The sequence below is a fragment of the Macaca fascicularis genome, chromosome 4 (assembly GCF_037993035.2).
Source record: "Macaca fascicularis isolate 582-1 chromosome 4, T2T-MFA8v1.1".
In the NCBI taxonomy this organism is placed as follows: domain Eukaryota; kingdom Metazoa; phylum Chordata; class Mammalia; order Primates; family Cercopithecidae; genus Macaca; species Macaca fascicularis.
This window is the reverse complement of record NC_088378.1, coordinates 121813675-121835806: the sequence shown is the minus strand read 5'-3', so window position 1 is coordinate 121835806 and position 22132 is coordinate 121813675. Positions and strand designations below refer to the sequence as shown.

The window sequence follows — 22132 nt, the reverse complement described above, 5'->3', positions numbered from 1 at the left end:
CGTTTCCTTGGAGATAGCCTATGAAGCTATTTAAGTCACTTAGCCAATATTCTTCTTATAAGTAAGCATGGTTTCTACTCCCTCTTCCAAGTGATGTGACACATGGTGGATACCCAGGGAACTTTCTTTTGTATCAACTTTCAGGAGAAAACAGCGGATTTTTGGGAAAATAAAACACACTGAAACTAAAAACAAATACCAGGTATTGGGCTTTGCTTGTAGCTACACTATTGGCCATATTTCTTTAGTGTTCAAATTTACTAATGTTTATGTCCTCATTTGAAACAGGCAAAGATTTGCGCTTCTTGATCACTGAATATGTTAATATTTTACAACACTAAAGACTCATTGTTTAATATTTTGTTTTCACTTTAATTCCTCTACTTACTTAAAACGTGTGTCTAAAAAAGTTATCTGCATTTTTTCAAATTGTGTAATTTAATAAAATGAAATCAAAGGATTAGATATTTCAAATAACTCACAGCGGTATAAAGTGTTTCCAGTCATGATGTTAGAAATGTAAAAAATCAAAATGTTTGAGTGAAAGGAGGAATGAGAGCAACAGAGAAGTGGATGGGGGAGGGAAATACTAGATCATGTCATATGTATGTAGATTCTATAATTTTGACTTTTAGAAAACCGCATCTCTCATCACAAGAGTATAAAAACTTTAATCGTTTTTCTAACCACCTGCCTAGTATTTCGTATCATGGATCATTCCTAATTTACTTAGCTTTTTATTTCTGCACCTAGGTGTATTTTTATAGCATTTGGTTTTCCTTAATAATAAATAATGCTTAAGTAAAAATATTTTTATAGAGACATATTTTTGCATGTGAGCATTTCAGTATAATACATTCCTTCACGAGAAACTGACCAAAAAAAAGCATGTTTTTTTTAATTCACTTGGTATCTTTAAATAGGGGTCTTTCTACAAACTTAGTTCCTACTAATAATGTATAGAAATGGTTGCCTCTTCCACTTCTCTGATGGGTAGATTTTAGCATATAATTAATTTATTCTTAGCTGGACAGAAAGATAATCCTACCTATATTTGAAATACATTTTTGTATTATGAAAGAGATAACTTTTCTGTTTAATGGTATGTGTATTTCTGTATCTATTTAGTGGTTTTTCTCTCCTCTTTTTTTCTAATGTAACATTTTTCATTATTACTGATCTATAGATTCATTTTTTATATTTATGTAAACATACATAAGCCACACAAATCAACTATGTATTGACCTTTTAAACTAAAAGATTTGAAAATTAATCTTAACCTTTCACTTGCTCATTTTTAAAAAAGTTTTCCAGTGAAATTACTGTCTTCAAATAAACACTTTCAAGATTTCATGTCATGATTTTGTTCAAATTTCCTGCCCTAGTATTTTAATACTGTTTTCCAAACGTTATCTTTCTCATATGTAAATATCTTTATCAAAACATACATCTTTTAATTTAATTTTAATTTTGGTGATCTCTATCGAATAATTATTTTCTGAATGAATTTAGGATAAACTCTATAAAAGCTCCTCTTGCTATTTCCATTATGATTGTACGGTATTACTAAATAATGCAGTGAAATCAGATATTTCTGCTAAATTGAATGTTTTGTTTAATTAAAGGTAGTTTTATACTATAGATTTCTTGAAAATCCCTTTGTTGTATTAATAAATTACTCCATACTTGTTATGTTATTTGGGTTGGGGAAGAGATTGTTCATTTATTACCATAACACGTGTTCACTGCTGAGTTCACAAAAGGAAGAGTCCAGAGAGTGCCATCAACTATGTCTGAAGGGCAGAGCTCAGGGACTGGAGTTTGAAGAGAATGAATACTAATGCCGGCTAATAGTCATCGAGCACACTTTAAGCACCAGATACCTTTCTAAGGATTTTACATATGAACTCATTCAATCCTTAAAACAAACTTATGAAGTAGGTTCTGTCTCTTACTATAACTTATGGATGAGGACAAAGAAAAATAATCTTTTCCAAAGTCACAGAGCAAGCACATGTTGTGCCCTGAATTCAAACCAGCTGGGTGACATCTCTGCTCATGCTCTTAATCTTTGTATTATACACCTAGACCTTTTTTTTTTTTTTTTTTTTTTTTTTTTTTTTTTTTTTTTTTTTTACTGCTGTGAAAGTACAGACTGCCACTGGATATTGTTTCTGCTTCAAAATTATTTGTTATATTTATTCTATATTCAGTAACGTTTGGAAAGAGGTATAAGACTTTCTGTTTTTTAGAAAGCTGTTGCATAGTAAATAAGAATTCTTTCCACTGTCATCTAAAAATAGCTTTTTAAAATGATTTTCCAAACAATATGTGTGATTCTGAAAGCTTCTGAGATAATAGAAGAATGGTGTACATGAGGTCATCCCCCACCCCCAATCTTCTTCATTACGGGGTACTTTTCACATAGTCAATGTGCTCTGAGATATTTTGGGGGGAAATACTTTTCATATTTAACAAATATAATTTATTGCGAAATAAGCCAGCATATTATTTAAACTTGGGTAATGTAGACAAAGTCAAAGTTTTGTTACTTGCATATTTGATTTTCCTAAGACATAGACTTACCCTTCCTCCTCCTTCCCCAACCCTTGAGAAATATTTGAATATGCTTACTCTTATGCAAAGTGGGAAGATATGTAGTTGGAATGCAAATTTTGAGAAGTATCATGTTAACTTCTAGAGAGAGCATATTGTAGTGTAAGAACACGGTAACACTGCCTATAGTAGACTGCAGGATTAGTTGGTTATCTAGCATGCAAAATTCAGAACTCAGGGCTCTAATTTGATCACTCTAAAATCTAATGCTACCTTGGTGAGGTAAGAGAAATCATAATACCTGATAATGAAAAAATAAGTAAAGATTTTCTACAGCACATGCATTTAATTTTCTTAGGTAAATTATTATTACTTTGATTTTTGTAATGTATTAAGTATTTCAGCTATAAAGTACCATCCTACTTACAGTGTCACAGGATAAGTTACTGTTCTCCTGATGCTAATATGTCCATGATTATGCTAATGACAATTACTCAAAAGATAGATACAATCAGGTGGGTAGATCTAACGAATGTAGTTTAAATAAAAAGTGAGAAAGGGTCTGAAGGATTTACATGGGAGAAATGCCCATGGATCTAGATGGAAAGACATGGGTCATGTCAAGAGGGCATCATTCTCAAATTGTCCTCTTTTCTTGGAGCCACACAGAATTTTTGTATCTGTGACAAGAACCTCTGTATGATGCAGAATGGGTTTAAGGCATGGTTTTTTTACTTTTGGAAAGTGGGTGATGTCTTTTTTTTCTCCAAACACTTTATTAAAATGAGTAAAGAAATATACAAGTAGGTAGAGCTACTTTTTATTAAAATGAGTAAAGAAATATACAAGTAGGTAGAGCTACTTTTTATTAAAATGAGCAAAGAAATATACAAGTAGGGTATAACTTTGGTATAATGTTAAAATTTGACCAAATATTTCTAGCCTTCCCTTTTCTCATGTCAAGCCCTTCAATATTCCCTAATGCTTCAGTGCATTTTACGTTTGTTGGCCTTAACTGTGCTGTTCCATTGTGTTGAAATAATCATAACCTTTGCAATCCTGTTTACTCAGAAGATGTGTCATTCCACCCTTAAGGCTTTCCTGAATCTCCAAACAAAAGCTATTTATGCTCATCTGGCAATAATAATATGTGACCCGTATGTCTTTTGGGACTTATTTATTTCTCATATTATGCTATTTTTATATTTCTTTTATACTGCCTTTGAAATGAAATGAAACTGTATTCTTTCTGTATATATAAACATGCATCTTGCATGCAATCAGTACTGAATACATATTTTGTTAAATTAATGGCACATGAAGCTTTTTTTATTGTTTCTTGCTTCACAAATGTATATATAAATGTGACAATAAAACAATGAGACATTTAAACTACTTCCAATTAAGTGATATTTACCTTGCAAGATGAGACTGAACTCTGTTTGCTTTGTGGATTCCTTTAATTATTGATTTAAAGTAGAAGTAAAATTTTAAAAGTGAAGAATTATTACTGGATGTTAGTTGTGCAGGGAAGATAATCAGAGTGGCTGAAAATATGGGGAAAGCAGCGGTGGGAGTTCAACCACGTAAGACCTACTTTAGCCCAGGTTACTGTTGAGGGACTCAGTTATACCGTAAGTTGAATTATGCCAACTTAAGAACTATAAATTGCATGATTTAAATTTAAGGCAGGCGTTGGGCTTGGCCTTTTACTCCAGTAATAAGAAAATTGAAAACAGTGTTACTTCAGGATGTATCAGGACAGGAGTTAAGATCTCTAGCATGATTAAAATCAAATAAAATTTAGCAGAAGCTACTGAACTATAGCAAAAGACATGATCCAACAGACATCTCCTCCTCATCGTCACAGCACAGAACTGATGAAAATAACAAAGACCTATTTTATCTCAGTGTCACACAGACAAGTGGCTTTACAGAACATGCGAGGTGTCGAGTGGTTGCATCCAAGAAAACGGACTTCTAAGCTACAGTCGGTGTATTCATCATAGTAGATACAGGGGTTAGCTGAAAGAAAATAGTATGGTTTTACAACACAACCTTTTAAAAATCACATTTGCTGAGGAAAGAGACCATCTTATTAAAGACACAAAGAAATTTTTATTAACAATAGCTAACTCAATTTGATTAGCATAAGCTAACTTATGCTAATCCGAATGCAAAACAGGTGATAAGATCATGTTTGAAAGAAAAAGGTAAAATTTTTGTCTTTGTATAAAACAGGTTTTTTATCACAATTTTTTAAATCCAATATAAACAGATTGGAGAGGAATTATTTTTTAAATTACATTGTCATTTTGAAAGTATTAACTATGCCATTTCAATATAAAATAGTCACACTATTTTGTCTAATTATCTACTGCTGCATTGTTTATTGGTTAAAGGTTTGCTTTGGATTATTAAAAGTGATGTATAGCCAATGGAAAATGGAATTAAAAACCACATATAGGATGGCACCCACCCACCCAGAGGTTATCTCGATTAACATTCTAGTGATTTTTCTCACCTTGCTCTATCCCATGGATGTGCACGCACCTATATTCTGGTACATACAGAGGCAGAAATGCACACAAAATTCTCCAATCACAATGAAGATACCCAACATTTTAAATTTGTGGCAATAGCATCAAAAAGTTTACTAAAATAGTTTTTAACCTGAATTCTCTATCACAAATAACAAATGGATCTATTTGTCTCTCTATAAAGGCAAGAATAACAAGAATTTAATTCCCTCTCTCTTTTAAGATTTTCTGACCTTATCATGCAGTCCTGAATTTGAATCTTGATAATTTGGTGGTCAATTTAAATTTTTCCATTATATTTCTTCTCTTTCAATTATAAAGTTCGATCATTGCATGAAATTTGTAACAATCTTATAAATTTTAAATTTACATTTATGTCTTACTGTTTATTATTTTAGTCAATATCTTTCTACGCTGTATACATTTTCCCTTCCTAAATTATTAAACTGATTCACCTTTCAGGAACTTGGAGAATAACTACAGTAGATTTATCAAGGTGCAACAAGGAAATGAAATGTGGATGTTATATTACTCCTGAGCAATTGTATATTTGATAGTGTATCTCTGCTTCTTTTTCCTATAATCAGCAATTTGCCAAAGTCATTACTCCTTTTTGAAAAAAATCAATTACCTATCATTATCCTACTTTATTCTCTTATGTAGTATTCTGGTGAAATATGATTATCAATGGATTTGTTTTCTTTAGAGGTAACATATTTTTTCTTTGAATCTATAAAGTGTTGTAATCCATTGTTTTCTTTTATCTGTTGTTATTAATTTATATACTTTCCTAATATTATAAGTAAGAATTATTATTTTTATACATTTCATTCAAATTGCATTAAATGATTTACATCTGCATATTTAGGTCTTACATTTTTAGCACTGTTTGTGCCCAATATATTCAATTCTTAAGTTCATATATTTCTTTAATAGCTCTCACTTCCTCAAACACTTACAGGTAAAGAAAGGGCTTATGATATACATCGTCTATGTAATAGAATCAATCTTCTTGAGTAACATTTATCTTTCCTACTCTTCTTTTACTTCTATTAAATTATTATACCACTACAGACATTGTTTTTCTCACCTAGATTCTAAAAATCTACTAAATTGCCATCCTTTCTCCCCCTAAGGCATAGAAAATTGGTTGATTTTTATTTTTATTTTTATTTTTATTTTGATGAGGAGGAAACTCTCTCCAACTACATTTTTTTTCCAGAAACGGGGTATAAAAAGTGAAGTGGATACAGAGAAAGAGAGAGGGAGACAGACAGAGAAGTAAATAAATTAAGAGCAAAAGAGAAGAGAAATGAGAGAAAGGTAAAAGGAGGAAGAAGAATCCATTTTCTTTCTTACTGTAAAAGCAAATAGAGTAACCTGATTAGGTGAAGAAAAATAAGTGACCTTTCAAGTTGGAGGTCACAGGATATTTTTCTTAGGTTTATTTTTTCCTCCACAGACTTATTACTAATATAATTTATCTTAATCAATATTATTCCTAGGAATTAAGAAATTATGGTTGCAGGTAGGCTTTAAAAAGTGAAATTTGGCTATCTAAGTAAATAAACAGAAATGGCACCCATTTGGCTACAACTTCACCTTAGGTAAGATTTTTCAAGAAATTGAAAAAAAAAGAGGCTGTAAGGAATGTAAGAAATAATATGAGCATCAGCTAACTTTTTAGGTGGTTCACAGGAACAAAAGAAGAATAAGGATCACTCAGTAAAAATTTCATGCTATAATAGGTGGTCAGGCAACCTGAGTAGTCATGGAGTGGCAAGCAATTGGAGAACATCGGTAAACTGAAAGCAACGAGCCTAAATTATGGGCTGCAATAAGAGGGCCCAAGAACTTTTTAGAGAGCGGAGAAAAATCTACACTTACCTCAATATTTTATCTAGGTTGACCTTAAGTATTTTAATCTATAGGGTGGGAACTCGAGTTGTCAGACCTAGACTTTGTAATTTCCTTTGCCATAGGTTAAATCAACAGTCTTCAGTCACTCTGGCAATTGGGGAGGGGTAAGCAGAAATAATTTGTGTATTTTCTTTGGCATGAATGAGATGAAAGCTGTACAAAAGTGCAATGTTTTTCAATGCTTAATTTAAAGGATGTATCATTCCCAGACCAAGGGGTTAACTGTAAACAAACATAATGTAGAAAACTTACTGCAAAGTTTGTCTTCACAGTTATTTGGGCAGGCTTCACATGGGACACCCTTCTTATAAGGTTCATGCTTTGTTTCAGGATCATTTCCCCTTGAATAAAAAAAAGTGATTTCATAAAACTCATCTTTGAAAAATGCATATAAAATCTTACAGTGTACAGCCAACTTTAAAAACAAATTGTGCAAATATTCTTGTAAAGAAGAGTGATAATTTTTAAAATGGGTATAAGATTTCCTGTCTTATAGCTATAATTTTTTTTTTTTTTTTGCACATAGAACCAATAAATGTGAGTGACATGAAAATATTTTTCAGGCAATGTGCACATCTCGTTGGACAGTCAAGTCCTAACAGTACTTGGGAACTTTGGGTACCCTCGAGTACAAACAAGAGCACTCATAAGCAAGAGGGCTTTAGAGCCAATTACAACAGAACACTATTCTTCATTAATACCTATGAGGACTTGGTAAACCATCATTTAAAAGGGCATGATTCTTACCAATGTTAAGAAGAAAGTCTCAAGTGAGGCAAGTTAGAGAGGTTCTAACTCCATCTTGCACTATGTTATAAGAAATTTTTTACATGTTAATGTCTTTTGTTGAAACAGATGGTATATATAAAAGATGAAAGTACATCAGCATGGATAAAACTGAAGTGTTGGGGTGTGGGAAAGAAAGTAGATAAGAAGTTCTAGTTCTGGACTAACTTGAAACTTTTGAAAAGACAGGCAGGGCTCAATGACTTATCTCTGTAATCCCAGCACTTTGGGAGGGCAAGGTGGAAGGATTACTTGAGCCCAAAAGTTTGAGATAAGCCGGGGCAAAAAAAAAAAAAAAAAAAAAGCAGCTTCATATCTACCACCAAAAAAAAAAAAATTAGTCAGGCCTGGTGGCGCATGCCTGTAGTTTCAGGTACTTGGAAGACTGAGGTGGGAGGATAGCTGGAGCCCAGAAGGTCAATGCTGCACTGAGCTATGTTGACACCTCTGTACTCCAACCTGGGTGACAGAACAAGGCCCTGTCTCAAAAGGAAAAACAAAAAAGAAAAGACAATTCTTACCTGTGTATGTCTAAAAACATACATAGTGTCTAAAAACATAGATAATATCTGTTTCTAAAGTAATGCAACTTAAAAAAGTAAATGTTCTGGTTTTAAAAAACCTTTTTTAATCTGGTATTCGTTTATCTGAGCTGCTAAAATTTCACTTTGAAAAGAAGATTATTACTAAATTCAGTAAGAGATTTAGTCAGAGACTTGGACTAATCTTCAACCAAGAAAATTCCCCTATCATAGCTCTCCATGTTTTATACTTTTCTTTTTCGGAGCAGTTGAAGTTCACTGCAGACCACCAACCCTTGAAAATACGTATTGCAAACCATGTGTTGTAGGAGCAAAGAGATTTTATTGTCTTCAGCACAATTTATATATAACTCAGATAGAGTTATTATATGATGATATTACACTCTGAATCAATAGTGATAGTGGAGGCATCACTGCAAATGTGAAGTACGGCAGTGTATTTTCAAATCAGTCATGTTCAGTGATTCATATTGAACATCTAGTATTGTGCTACATACATGGGAGACAGTGGTTGAGCACAATGCATTGAGCTAACATTATGGAGGAAAGACTTATGTGTTAATCTAAGAAATACATGTAGCTGAAGGAAATGCATAATGGCGACACGTTTTATCAGCAGAAGTGATATTGAACTGGCATTTGTAGTCAAATATCAGGCAGTTCTATTCAACTCTGAACAATCTTCTCTTTTCTGATAACCATCACTGGAGCCACACAGATGGGCCCTGCAGTCATCTTTGTCTTACTTGATCTTGTGTCATAATCACAGTTGATAGGAGAAGAAGGTGCAGCAGACCCTTACTGAAACAATCGGATTAAGTTTTCTAGGAATTGCGACTAGTATCTGTGATAGAATCTATAACATGTGAATTTCATTTTTAAAGAGAAGACATACATCAACTTTTTGACTAGATAGCTAAGTACAGAGAAAGATACTTGGCTCTTTCCATTTGTTTCCTTGTTAAGACACCACTGCATGCCTGTCCTTTTGGTCTAACAATACTCTTGTTTTTTAGAAAAACAATGCCCTCATTTCTTTGCTTAACCAAATTTGTTTCTCTTATATAATAATTACCTGAAGAATCAATGACACATAGGAAGACTGCTAGTAAATTGCTCTGAAAATATATTGGAGTTTTTTTTTAAATAAGAGAAAATACAGTCAAAGGAATAAAATAATATGTAACTAAATATGTGTTTTCACATAAATAGGAAGTAGCCAAGACTCAAACTACAGATTGTATAACCATTCATCTTTGAAGGACACCTCGGTTATTTCTAGCTCTTGTCTATTATGAATACAGTTGCTATAAACATTTGTGCACACACAAAAAACAAAGTTCGAAAAACTAGATTAGGTTACTTTAGGGGGTTATATATTTTAAAAACTAATAATACATACTCATGACAATAGTGACAAACGTAGAAATATCGAGGTGATCCTCTGTGGCGGCATGGTGCAATGGCACAGCCAATCAGGTAAGATGTGGCCCAAACAATCTGCAATGATAAAGAGTTGTTTTACTGCAGATTAGATATTTTACTAAATGACTATAATATCAATATAGTCATCCATGATTAAAAGTTAACATGTTGCTTTTAGGTTTACTTTGGGTATGGCTTAACAAGAAGTCATAGAAACAAAAGGACTCCTACATGTCTAGATACCATACATGCATGTACACACACATACCTGCACACAATGCAAACCAGGTGGAGAAAATCAACTGACAGGGGAGGGTGACTTGATGGTTGGCATTGTCTCTATTTATTGTCAGTTTTTCTTTCTGAAAATAAGTGGGGCTTCTAGATGTAATTTCTAATTTTAAAGAATCCCAATGTTCATTTTCTCTGAGATAGGAGAGATGGGTAGAGAGAAGGTAAAGGTACAAAAGGTAGTGTTGATCATTTTGTTATGAACAGGCTGATGTTCAAAGGAGACTTGAGTGTTGCCTTTCTGGACATGGGCTGTACATGGCTGTGCATAGGACTAATTTCTCTGATCGTATCCAGTGTACTCACGGCTGTTCAAAACTCTGTGTCGACTCTCCATGACTCATTCTTATTGGAACGAAACATGAGAGGCTGTCTTCAATGCTGGCTCATTCTCCCCTTCTCATCAAACTTATGTGGATGAGATAACTTATCAGTTTACATAATGAAGGCTGCTTGGTGATTATATAAAAATCAAAGCTTGGAAGAAACTTTTCTTATCGGTCAGTGAACAGGCATACTGTAGAGTACTGAGTTTGTTTTTGAGGAATAGTGAGCCAGGTTTGAATTCCATCATTTACTTCTTGGGTAGGTTGTACTTAGAAGTTTGTTTTATGCCTCTGAGTTTCATTTTCTCAGCTGTAAAATGGGATACAACAATGTTGTCCTCTACACCATCAGTGAAAGGTAGGATTAAACATTCAAATATTTAATAATATTTAAGTGGTTCGAAAGGAGATGTTTTCAGTAAGTGCGATTGTTCCCACTTGCCACTGCCCCACATGAGCCTGGGTAGCTTTCTTACAGTCCTAGAGACTTTCCTCACATTTCTGTTCATGTTCTTGATTACAGAACATGTCTGCTATGACTCTTTTAGATAAAATATTGTTTTCTCTTTACGAAGAGAGTGATGCATGAGTGCCAATCTCTCCACACCATATGGCTTTTAATTTTCTGCTGCTAACCTAGGCTTTTACTAAAACTATTGCTCTACCTGGGCATAAAAATTTTTATAATGTAGATTCTTTGTTTGCAGGTTCTTGCTAACATTTTCTACCAATGAGTATTTTCCATAAGACACCCTGTTGAATTCAGACTCTAATGGAGCACATAACCTGAAACATGATTTTAATAAAAATGCAGCTGAACATCTATTTTGCTATGTTCCCTCTGTATGTTAATTGGTAATAAGATTATTGAACTTAATTTATTCATTTATTCCTTTAATTCATAGCAAAGAAAAATTGAAAATGAAACTTTTTTCATTAGGTCTTCAGACACAAATGACTTTAGGAAAAGAGCTTTTATTTTACAAAATTTTTCATGAACATACTAATGTATTTATACAAGGTTACAGAAAATGTCGGAAAATGTCTGGAAAAGACTTGTGGTATATTCCCCCACTGGGCCTGCTGTCATGGGCTTACTCACCTTCACATTAACATTCTTGTTGTTCAGTTGATTCTGCTTGGAACCCTATATTCTGCTCCTTGCCCTTCCCTGCCCTCAGCTGCTTCTGATTTTTAGAACATTAGGTGAAATGAAGTTCCCATCTCTCCAGTGCATATGAAAGATTAAGAGCTGTGTAAAGACCACTGGACTAGGATTCAGATCTGGGTTCTAGTCCTCACTCCTCCATTTGCTAGCCATGAAAAAAATCCATAACTGGTGGAATGTAAAATGTTTCTATATTCTACTGTATTAAATTTTAAGCAAATGAAAGCAAATTTCTTTGATTTCATTGTCTTCATTCCTTGGCAACAGGAAATGAGAGAAATCATTTTGATAAAACGTGTTCTATTTTGAAAGTGACAATGATTCACTTTGAAGGAGACAAATCAAGATTATCTGAAGGTGATGGAATTCAGTTAATATACCACAACGATGAGATAATGCTTTTGTGATAAAATTAGTGTGCTAGTTGACTTATATAGGAAATAGAAGGTTTGAATCAAGGCCACAAATTTGTAAGATTTTTAGCTTTCTAGATGTTCATTGTATTTTTATCCTCTAATCCTTTGATAAGGTAAATTATATGATTAAGTAGTTTAATGTTAAGATACTCCCAGATTCCTGCCACATACCCTTTGTGTCTAAGTGTATCAATCTTAAAAGAAAATGCTATTTACTAGTGTTTTATTTAGGATTTCTGCATTAATTTCTGTGATTATGCTTCTTTTTAAATATGCTGTATCTTCATTGACTTTTAACATCAAATTTAAGTAGGCTTTATTTCAAGTGGATTTTATTTTATGAAACTTACCAATGGGCACATGTGAGAATATAGTGAAAGGAAGCAATCTTTAAGCCAGAAGGAGAATCCTCTCAAGAAACTAACCATGCTGGCACTCTGATCTTGGACTTTCAGGCTTTGTGAATTCAAGAAAATAAATTTCTGTTGTTTAAGTCATTCAGCAATGTGATGTTTTGTTATGGTAGGCTGAGAACACTAAAACAGATTTTGGTATCAAGAACTGAGATGCTGGTTCAACAAATACCTAAAAATGTGGAAGCAGCCTTGGAATTGGGTAATGGGTAGAGACTGGAAGTTTTAAGTGCATGCTATAAAAAGTGTAGATTCCTTGGAAGGGACTGGTGATAGAAATAAGAGCATTAAAGTATATTTTGTTGTGGTCTCAGATATAAATAAGGGACATGTTCTTGGAAATTGGAAGAAAGGTAATCTTTATTATAAAGTAGCAAACAAAATGGCTGCTGCCTTGTCTTCCAGTGTTTGTGGAAGGCAAAAGTTGTGAACAACAAACATGGAAATTTAGCTGAGGAGATTTCAGAGCAAAGGGTTGAAGGAGTGGTTTGGTTTCTCCTCACCACTTACAGTAAACTACAAGAGGAGAGAAAGAAATTGAAGAAATATTTATGCAAGGACAAACCAGAACTTGAAGATTTACACGATCATTAGCCCATCTATATTACAGAAAATGAGAAAGTATTTTCCAAAGAGAACCCTAATGTCACTGAACAACCATTAGATAAAGATACCATGGATATGATTTATGGATTCAATCATACATCTCAGCAGAAATAGACGTGTGATTATACAGTGGAGGTACTGCCAGTTTGAACTAAAGTGGACAGAGAAAACAGACCCAAGTGATGGAAGGCTGTCAGACTTCTTAGACTCTTCAGAAAGACATGATGGAGATATTTCATTGTAAACATGCATTATCCTTCAAGAAAAGGGAAGAATGACTCCCCAAATGTTTCACAGATCATGATGGCTGCCATTCCCATTACAGGTCCATGGTGCAAGGCTGCTTCCTGCATAGCTTCAAAGAGTATTGTCCCTTCAGGTGATCTCTGAAAGCAGCCATGTTAGCAGGGCCTCTTCAGAGAGTCATTTGATGAGGCTGCCTCACTGAGCTAAAGGGAAAAGGCTGCCCACAGAGCCATGGGTGATGCTGCCTCCAAGTTGGCCAAGAGTGCGGAGCATCAAACCAAAGAGAATTATTCTCAAGCCTTACTATCACATGAAATTTCTTTTGCAAGGTTTTGGATTTGCCTAGGACCCATTACTGCTTCCTTTTCTATTTCTTTTTTGAAATGAGAATATCTATCTTATGCCTGTGTGTCTATTGTACTATGGAAGCATATAACTTTTCTTGTTTCATGGGTTCACTGCTGGCGAGAAATGTTACCTCTGGATGAATCACACCTTGAATCTCATGCATTTAGATAATATTCAGATAATATTTAGATGAGACTTTGGGCCTTAGATTTTAGAGTTGATGCTGGAATAAATTAAAAATTTGAGGGCTCTTGGGATAGAATGAATCTATTTTGCATGTGAGGAGAAAATAAATTTGTTGGGGAGGGGCAATGGTACAATGTTATGAGCTGAGTTGGTCCCCCAAAATTCATATTCTGTACCCCTAACTTCCATCCAGTGTAGCTGTATTTGAAAATAGAGATTCTAAGGAAATAATTAAGATTAAATAAAGTCATATGACTTGGGCCCTGTTCCAGTAGGATGTGTCCTTATACGAACAGATGCTAGACAGCTTGCTCTTATGGTCTCTCTTGTCTCTGTCTCTATCCTTGATTCTCTCTGGCTCCACTTTTGCACTGGGAAAAAGCCGTGTTAGGACATTATGACAAGGTGTCAGGCAGAAAGCTTTCACTAGAAACTGACTATGCTCTATTAAGATCATAGATTCTAGGATCCAGAATATGGGAAAATAAATTTCTGTTGTTTAATCCACCTAGCTGTGGTATTTTGTTATGGCATCCTAAGCAGACTGATAGAGCAAAGATGTGAAGAAATTGCAAATTTTGTAAATTGCTGGTGGGAATATAAAATGGTGCAGCTGCAACAGAAAATATAATAGTACTCCAGTTTTTCAAATAATAAACATAATATTCACATATGATCCAGTAATTCCTCTCCTTGGCATATGCCCAAAACAATTGAAAGCAAGCACTCAAACAGATATTTTCACACCAACGTTTAAAGCAGTACTATTCACAATAGCCAAAAAAATGGAAACAACTCAAATGCCCATCAGAACAGACAAGCAAAAGGTGATATACACATACAGTGAAATACTATTTAGCCTTTAAAAAAAGAATACAATTCTGACACACGCTACAACATGGATGAGCATAGATTTAATATATTATGCTAAGTGAAATAAAGCAGACACAAAAGGACAAATATCATATAATTCCAAAGTTATGAGGTACTTTGAGTAGTGAAATTGTTCACAGAGACAGAAAGTAGAGTGGTGGTTGCCAGAGGTTTGGGGGAGGAATGGAAGGTACTGTTTAATGAGTACAGAGTTTCGGTTTGGGAAAATGACAAGATTCTGATGATGGGGTTGCACAACCATCTGAGTGGACTTATTGCCACTGAACATTCATGCCACATTAATGCTGAACATGAAACCGTTTAAAATGGTTAAAATGATAATTTTTAAAATGTATTTTTTACCACAATAAAACTAAAGTTAGAAATCAGGGGTTTCCCTGTATTTTAAGATACCATTATTTTCACTTTTACAAATACTACCAATATCAAATTAGATTGACATCTCATGATTTTGTGAGTTTCTGGAAAATCTAGTGAGTAAAGAAGGAAACTGAGAAGTTAGGCATCTTCTCTAAGCCATATTTTGAACAGAACAATTCCTTCTATTCCAAATTATAAGAGGAACTCAGTAAATTCAGTAAAGATTGCCATAAGAAGGTAGAATTATTTTCGGTTGTTTCTCACCTACGTTTCCACACACATGCTTATCTCTTAAACAATGTGCATGTTTGCCAGCACACAGGTTACCTGAGTGTACCGGTCAGTACTTATGTCATCATCCGTTGATGGCCATAGTCCATATCTGAAATATTTAGACTCACTGTACCAGACTCCAATTACACTGGACCATGATACAGGATAAGATGTCATATTCCTATTTTCTCCGCAAAAGGTATCTGAAATGAGAAAACGGCCTGGGTCATACTCTGAACAAATGGGAAATAGTATACAAGGAGACTTTCCTCATTTTTATTTTGTGAATGGTTCACTAATCATCTTGACAACATCTTCTGAGAGGAAGTAAAATCTGTTGTATCCCTGCTGAAAGCCTTCTTTCTCATTGATGAATGAGCATGTGGTACTCAAGTTTAGTGAAAAGTTGATAGTAGGTGATGAACACATTTTGAAATCAAATCAATCAACATTTCAGTCTCTGCTGCTTCCAGGCTGCTTTAGATAGGTGAAACCAAATCAGAGAAACCTAAGAGTTTTAACAGGGTCTATGGCTTAAAAGAAGCTACACACAGGTGTTCACAATACAAAGATGTTGAATAATCATTTGTATATTTAGCCATTCATGTATGTTGTGGGCTTTTGGTTGAACATGGTATTCAGGAGTATCTGCCTTTTCTTAAGGCAGTCAGGAACCACTTTGCTATTTCACTGCTCAAAAGCATTGGACTAAGATTCCAAATATTCTGTAGATATAAATGTGAGTTAGCATTTTTAAAACATCTTAATTTTAAAAAGATTCTCATGTTAAAATATAATGTGTATTCCTGAGTGAAGGTGATATAGTTTGGATGTCCCCTCCAAATCTCATGTTGAGATGTAATCCCAGTGTTGAAGGTGGGGCCTGGCTGGAGATGTTTACCTCATGGTAGCGGATTCCTCAAATAACTCAGTGCTGTCTTCATAATGGCGAGTGGGTTCTCAAGAGATCTGGTTGTTTAAAAGTGCGTGGCACCCCCCAACTCTCTCTCTCTCGCTCCCTCTCTCACCATGTAAGACACTTGCTCGCCGTTCACCTTCTGCCATGATTGTAAGCTTCCTAAGGTCTCACCAAAAGCCAGGTAGATGTGGGTGCCATGCTTCCTGTACAGCCCACAGAGTTATGAGCTAATTAAATCTCTTTTTAATAAATTACCCAGGCTCAGGTATTTCTTTATAGCAACACAAAAATAGTGTAACACAGAAGTAATAATTTTTTTTAAATTTATTTCCTGGAAACTAGCAGTAAGTTACCTAATCTATATGCTTTAAGATGGGCTCGGGAGGGCGGAGCAAGATGGCCGAAGAGGAACAGCTCCAGTCTTCAGCTCCCAGTGTGAGCGACACAGAAGATGGGTGATTTCTGCATTTTCAACTGAGGTACCAGGTTCATCTCACTGGGGAGTGCCAGACAATCAGTGCTGGTCAGCTGAAGCAGACCGACCAGCCAGAGCTGAAGCAGGGCAAGGCATCACCTCACCTGGGAAGTGCAAAGGGGAAGGAAATCCCTTTTCCTAGCCAAGGGAAACTGAGACACATAATACGTGGAAAATAGGGTAACTCCCACCCTAATACTGCGCTTTACCAAGGGTCTTAGCAAACGGCACACCAGGAGATTTTATCCCACACCTGGCCGGGAGGGTCCCATGCCCAGGGAGCCTCCTTCATTGCTAGCACAGCAGTCTGAGATCTAACTGCATGGAAGCAGTGAGACTGGGGGAGGGGCGCCCGCCATTGCTGAGGCTTAAGTAGGTAAATGAAGCCGAAGCCGCTGGGAAGCTCGAACTGGGTGGAGCCCACAGCAGCTCAAGGAGGCCTGCCTGTCTCTGTAGACTCCACCTCTGGGGACAGGGCACAGCTGAAAAAAAGAAGCAGAAACCTGTGCAGATGTAAATGATCCTGTCTGACAGCTTTGAAGAGAGCAGTGGATCTCACAACACGGTGGTTGAGATCTGAGAAAGGACAGACTGCCTGCTCAAGTGGGTCCCTGACCCCTGAGTAGCCTAATTGGGAGACATCCCCCACAAGGTGCAGACCGACACCCCACACCTCGCACGACGGGGTACACCCCTGAGATGAAGCTTCCAGGGCAAGAATCAGACAGGAACACTCGCTGTTCAGCAACATTCTATCTTCTGCAGCCTCCGCTGCTGACACCTAGGCAAACAGGGTCTGGAGTGGACCTCAAGCAATCTCCAACAGACCTACAGCTGAGGGTCCTGACTGTTAGGAGGAAAACTAACAAACAGAAAGGACACCCACACCAAAACCCCATCAGCACGTCACCAACATCAAAGACCAAAGGCAGATAAAACCACAAATATGGGGAAAAAGCAGGGCAGAAAAGCTGGAAATTCAAAAAATAAGAGCGCATCTTCCCCTCCAAAGGAATGCAGTTCATCACCAGCAACGGATCAAAGCTGGGTGGAGAATGACTTTGTCAAGTTGAGAGAAGAAGGCTTCAGTCGACAAACTTCTCAGAGCTAAAGGAGGAACTACATAACCAGCGCAAAGAAACTAAAAATCTTGAAAAAAGAATGGAAGAATGGATAACTAGAATAATCAATGCAGGGAAGGCCATAAACGAACTGACAGAGATAAAAACCAGGACATGAGAAATACATGACAAACGCACAAGCTTCAGTAACTGACTTGATCAACTGGAAGAAAGTGTATCAACGATTGAAGATCAAATGAATGAAATGAACTGAGAAAAGAAGTCTAGAGAAAAAAGGAAAAAGAAATGAACAAAGCCTTCAAGAAGTATGGAATTATGTGAAAATACCAAATCTACGTCTGATTGGGGTGCCTGAAAGTGAGGGGGAAAATGGAACCAAGTTGGAAAACACTCTTCAGGATATCATCCAGGAGAACTTCCCCAACCTAGTAAGGCAGGCCAACATTCAAATTCAGGAACTACGGAGAGCACCACAAAGATACCCCTCGAGAAGAGCAACTCCAAGACACATAATTGTCAGATTCACCAAAGTTGAAATGAAGGAAAAAATGTTAAGGACAGCCAGAGAGAAAGGTCGGGTTACCCACAAAGGGAAGCCCATCAAACTAACAGCAGATCTCTCAGTAGAAACTCTCCAAGCCAGAAGAGAGTGGAGGCCAATATTCAACATTCTTAAAGAAAAGAATTTTCAACCCAGAATTTCATATTCAGCCAAACTAAGTTTCATAAGTGAAGGAGAAATAAAATCCTTTACAGACAAGCAAATGCTTAGAGATTTTGTCACCACCAGGCCAACCCTACAAGAGATCCTGAAGGAAGCACTAAACATGGAAAGGAGCAATCAGTACCAGCCATTGCAAAAACATGCCAAAATGTAAAGACCATCGATGCTAGGAAGAAACTGCATCAACTAACGAGCAAAATAACCAGCTAACTTCATAATGACAGGATCAAATTCACACATAACAATATTAACCTTAAACATAAATGGGCTAAATGGTCCAATTAAAAGACACAGACTGGAAAATTGGATAAAGAGTCAAGACCCATCAGTTTGCTGCACTCAGGAGACACATCTCACATGCAGAGACACACATAGGCTCCAAATAAAGGGATGGAGGAACATCTACCAAGCAAATGGAAAACAAAAAAAAGCAGGGGTTGCAATACTAGTCTCTGATAAAACAGACTTTAAACCAAAAAAGATCAAAAGAGACAAAGAAGGCCATTACATAATGGTAAAGGGATCAATTCAACAGGAAGAGCTAACTACCCTAACTATATATGCACCCAATACAGGAGCACCCAGATTCATAAAGCAAGTCCTTAGAGACTTACAAAGAGACTTAGATTCCCATACAATAATAATGGGAGACTTCAACACCCCACTGTCAACATTAGACAGATCAATGAGACAGAAAGTTAACAAGGATATCCAGGAATTGAACTCATCTCTGCACCAAGTCGACCTAATAGACATCAACAGAACTCTCCACCCCAAATCAACAGAGTATACATTCGTCTCAGCACCACATCACACTTATTCCAAAACTGACCACATAGTTGGAAGTAAAGCACTCCTCAGCAAATGTAAAAGAACAGAAATCATAACAAATTGTCTCTCAGACCACAGTGCAATCAAACTAGAACTCAGGATTAAGAAACTCAGCCAAAACCACTCAACTACATGGAAACTGAACAACCTGTTCCTGAATGACTACTGGGTACATAATGAAATGAAGGCAGAAATAAAGATGTTCTTTGAAACCAATGAGAACAAAGATACAACATACCAGAATCTCTGGAACACATTTGAAGCAGTGTGTAGAGGGAAATTGATAGCACTAAATGCCCACAAGAGAAAGCTGGAAAGATTTAAAATTGACACTCCAGCATCACAATTAAAAGAACTAGAGAAGCAAGAGCAAACACATTCAAAAGCTAGCAGAAGGGAAGAAATAACAAGAAATAACTAAGATCAGAGCAGAACTGAAGGAGATAGAGACACAAAAAACCCTCCAAAAAATCAATGAATCCAGGAGCTGGTTTTTTGAAAGATCAACAAAATTGACAGACCGCTAGCAAGACTAACAAAGAAGAAAAGAGAGAAGAAACAAATAGACGCAATAAAAAATGATAAAGGGGATATCACCTCCGACCCCACAGAAATACAAACTACCATCAGAGAATACTATAAACACCTCTACGCAAATGAACTAGAAAACCTAGAAGAAATTGATAATTTCCTGGACACTTACACTCTCCCAAGACTAAACCAGGAAGAAGTTGAATCCCTGAATAGACCAATAGCAGGCTCTGAAATTGAGGCAATAATTAATAGCCTACCAACCAAAAAAAGTCCAGGACCAGATGGATTCACAGCCAAATTCGACCACAGGTACAAGGAGGAGCTGGTACCATTCCTTCTGAAACTATTCCAATCAATAGAAAAAGAGGGAATCCTCCCTAACTCATTTTATGAGGCCAACATCATCCTGATACCAAAGCCTGGCAGAGACACAACAAAAAAAGGGAATTTTAGACCAATATCCCTGATGAACATCGATGCAAAAATCCTCAATAAAATACTGGCAAACCAAATCCAGCAGCACATCAAAAAGCTTATCCACCATGATCAAGTGGGCTTCATCCCTGGGATGCAAGGCTGGTTCAACATACACAAATCAATAAATGTAACCCATCACATAAACAGAAGCAAAGACAAAAACCACATGATTATCTCAATAGATGCAGAAAAGGCCTTTGACAACATTCAACAGCCCTTCATACTAAAAACTCTCAATAAATTTGGTATTGATGGAACATATCTCAAAATAATAAGAGCTATTTATGACAGACCCACAGCCAATATCATACTGAATGGGCAAAAACTGGAAGCATTCCCTTTGAAAACTGGCACAAGACAGGGATGCCCTCTCTCACCACTCCTATTCCACATAGTGTTGGAAGTTCTGGCTAGGGCAATAGGCAAGAGAAAGAAATAAAGGGTATTCAGTTAGGAAAAGAAGAAGTAAAATTGTCCCTCTTTGAGATGACATGATTGTATATTTAGAAAACCCCATTGTCTCAGACCAAAATCTCCTTAAGCTGATAAACAACTTCAGCAAAGTCTCAGGATACAAAATTAAGGTGCAAAAATCACAAGCAATCTTATACAGCAGTAACAGACAAACAGAGAGTCAAATCATGAATGAACTTCCATTCACAATTGCTTCAAAGAGAATAAAATACCTAGGAATCCAACTTACAAGGGATGTAAAGGACCTCTTCAAGGAGAACTACAAACCACTGCTCAGTGAAATCAAAGAGGACACAAACAAATGGAAGAACATAACATGCTCATAGATAGGAAGAATCAATATCGTGAAAATGGCCATACTGCCCAAGGTAATTTATAGATTCAATGCCATACCCATCAAGCTACCAATGAGTTTCTTCACAGAATTGGAAAAAAACTGCTTTAAAGTTTGTATGGAACCAAAACAGAGCTCACATTGCCAAGACAATCCTAAGCGAAAAGAACAAAGCTGGAGGCATCACACTACCTGACTTCAAACTATACTACAAGGCTACAGTAACCAAAACAGCATGGTACTGGTACCAAAACAGAGATATAGACCAATGGAACAGAACAGAGTCCTCAGAAATAATACCACACATCTACAGCCATCTGATCTTTGACAAACCTGAGAGAAACAAGAAATGGGGAAAGGATTCCCTATTTAATAAATGGTGCTGGGAAAATTGGCTAGCCATAAGTAGAAAGCTGAAACTGGATCCTTTCCTTACTCCTTATACGAAAATTGATTCAAGATGGATTAGAGACTTAAATGTTAGACTTAAAACCATAAAAACTCTAGAAGAAAACTTAGGTAATACCATTCAGGACATAGGCATGGGCAAAGACTTCATGTCTAAAACACCAAAAGCAACGGCAACAGAAGCCAAAATTGACAAATGGGATCTAATTAAACTAAAGAGCTTCTGCACAGCAAAAGAAACTACCATCAGAGTGAACAGGCAACCTACAGAATGGGAGAAAATTTTTGCAATCTACTCATCTGACAAAGGGCTAATATCCAGAACCTACAAAGAACTCAAACAAATTTACAAGAAAAAATCAAACAACCCCATCACAAAGTGGGCAAAGGATATGAACAGATATTCCTCAAAAGAAGACATTCATATAGCCAACAGACACATGAAAAAATACTCATCATCACTGGCCATCAGAGAAATGCAAATCAAAACAACAATGAGATATCATCTCATACCAGTTAGAATGGCAATCATTCAAAAATCAGGAAACAACAGGTGCTGGAGAGGCCATGGAGAAATA

At 36.0% G+C, this 22132-nt stretch overlaps 1 protein-coding gene across 1 annotated transcript in view; it reads right to left on the bottom strand.

The window, feature by feature from the left end:
* Positions 1-3878: 3878 nt before the first annotated feature.
* Positions 3879-22132, bottom strand: part of CRISP1 (cysteine rich secretory protein 1) — a 28387-nt gene continuing 10133 nt past the window's right edge. The window contains exons 4-7 of the mRNA XM_005552765.3: positions 15351-15499; positions 9747-9844; positions 7269-7357; positions 3879-4581 (exon numbers count right to left, since the gene is read on the bottom strand). Coding sequence (XP_005552822.3) covers positions 4454-4581; positions 7269-7357; positions 9747-9844; positions 15351-15499 — 464 coding nt within the window. The 3' untranslated portion in view covers positions 3879-4453. The remainder of the gene's footprint in view (positions 4582-7268; positions 7358-9746; positions 9845-15350; positions 15500-22132) is intronic.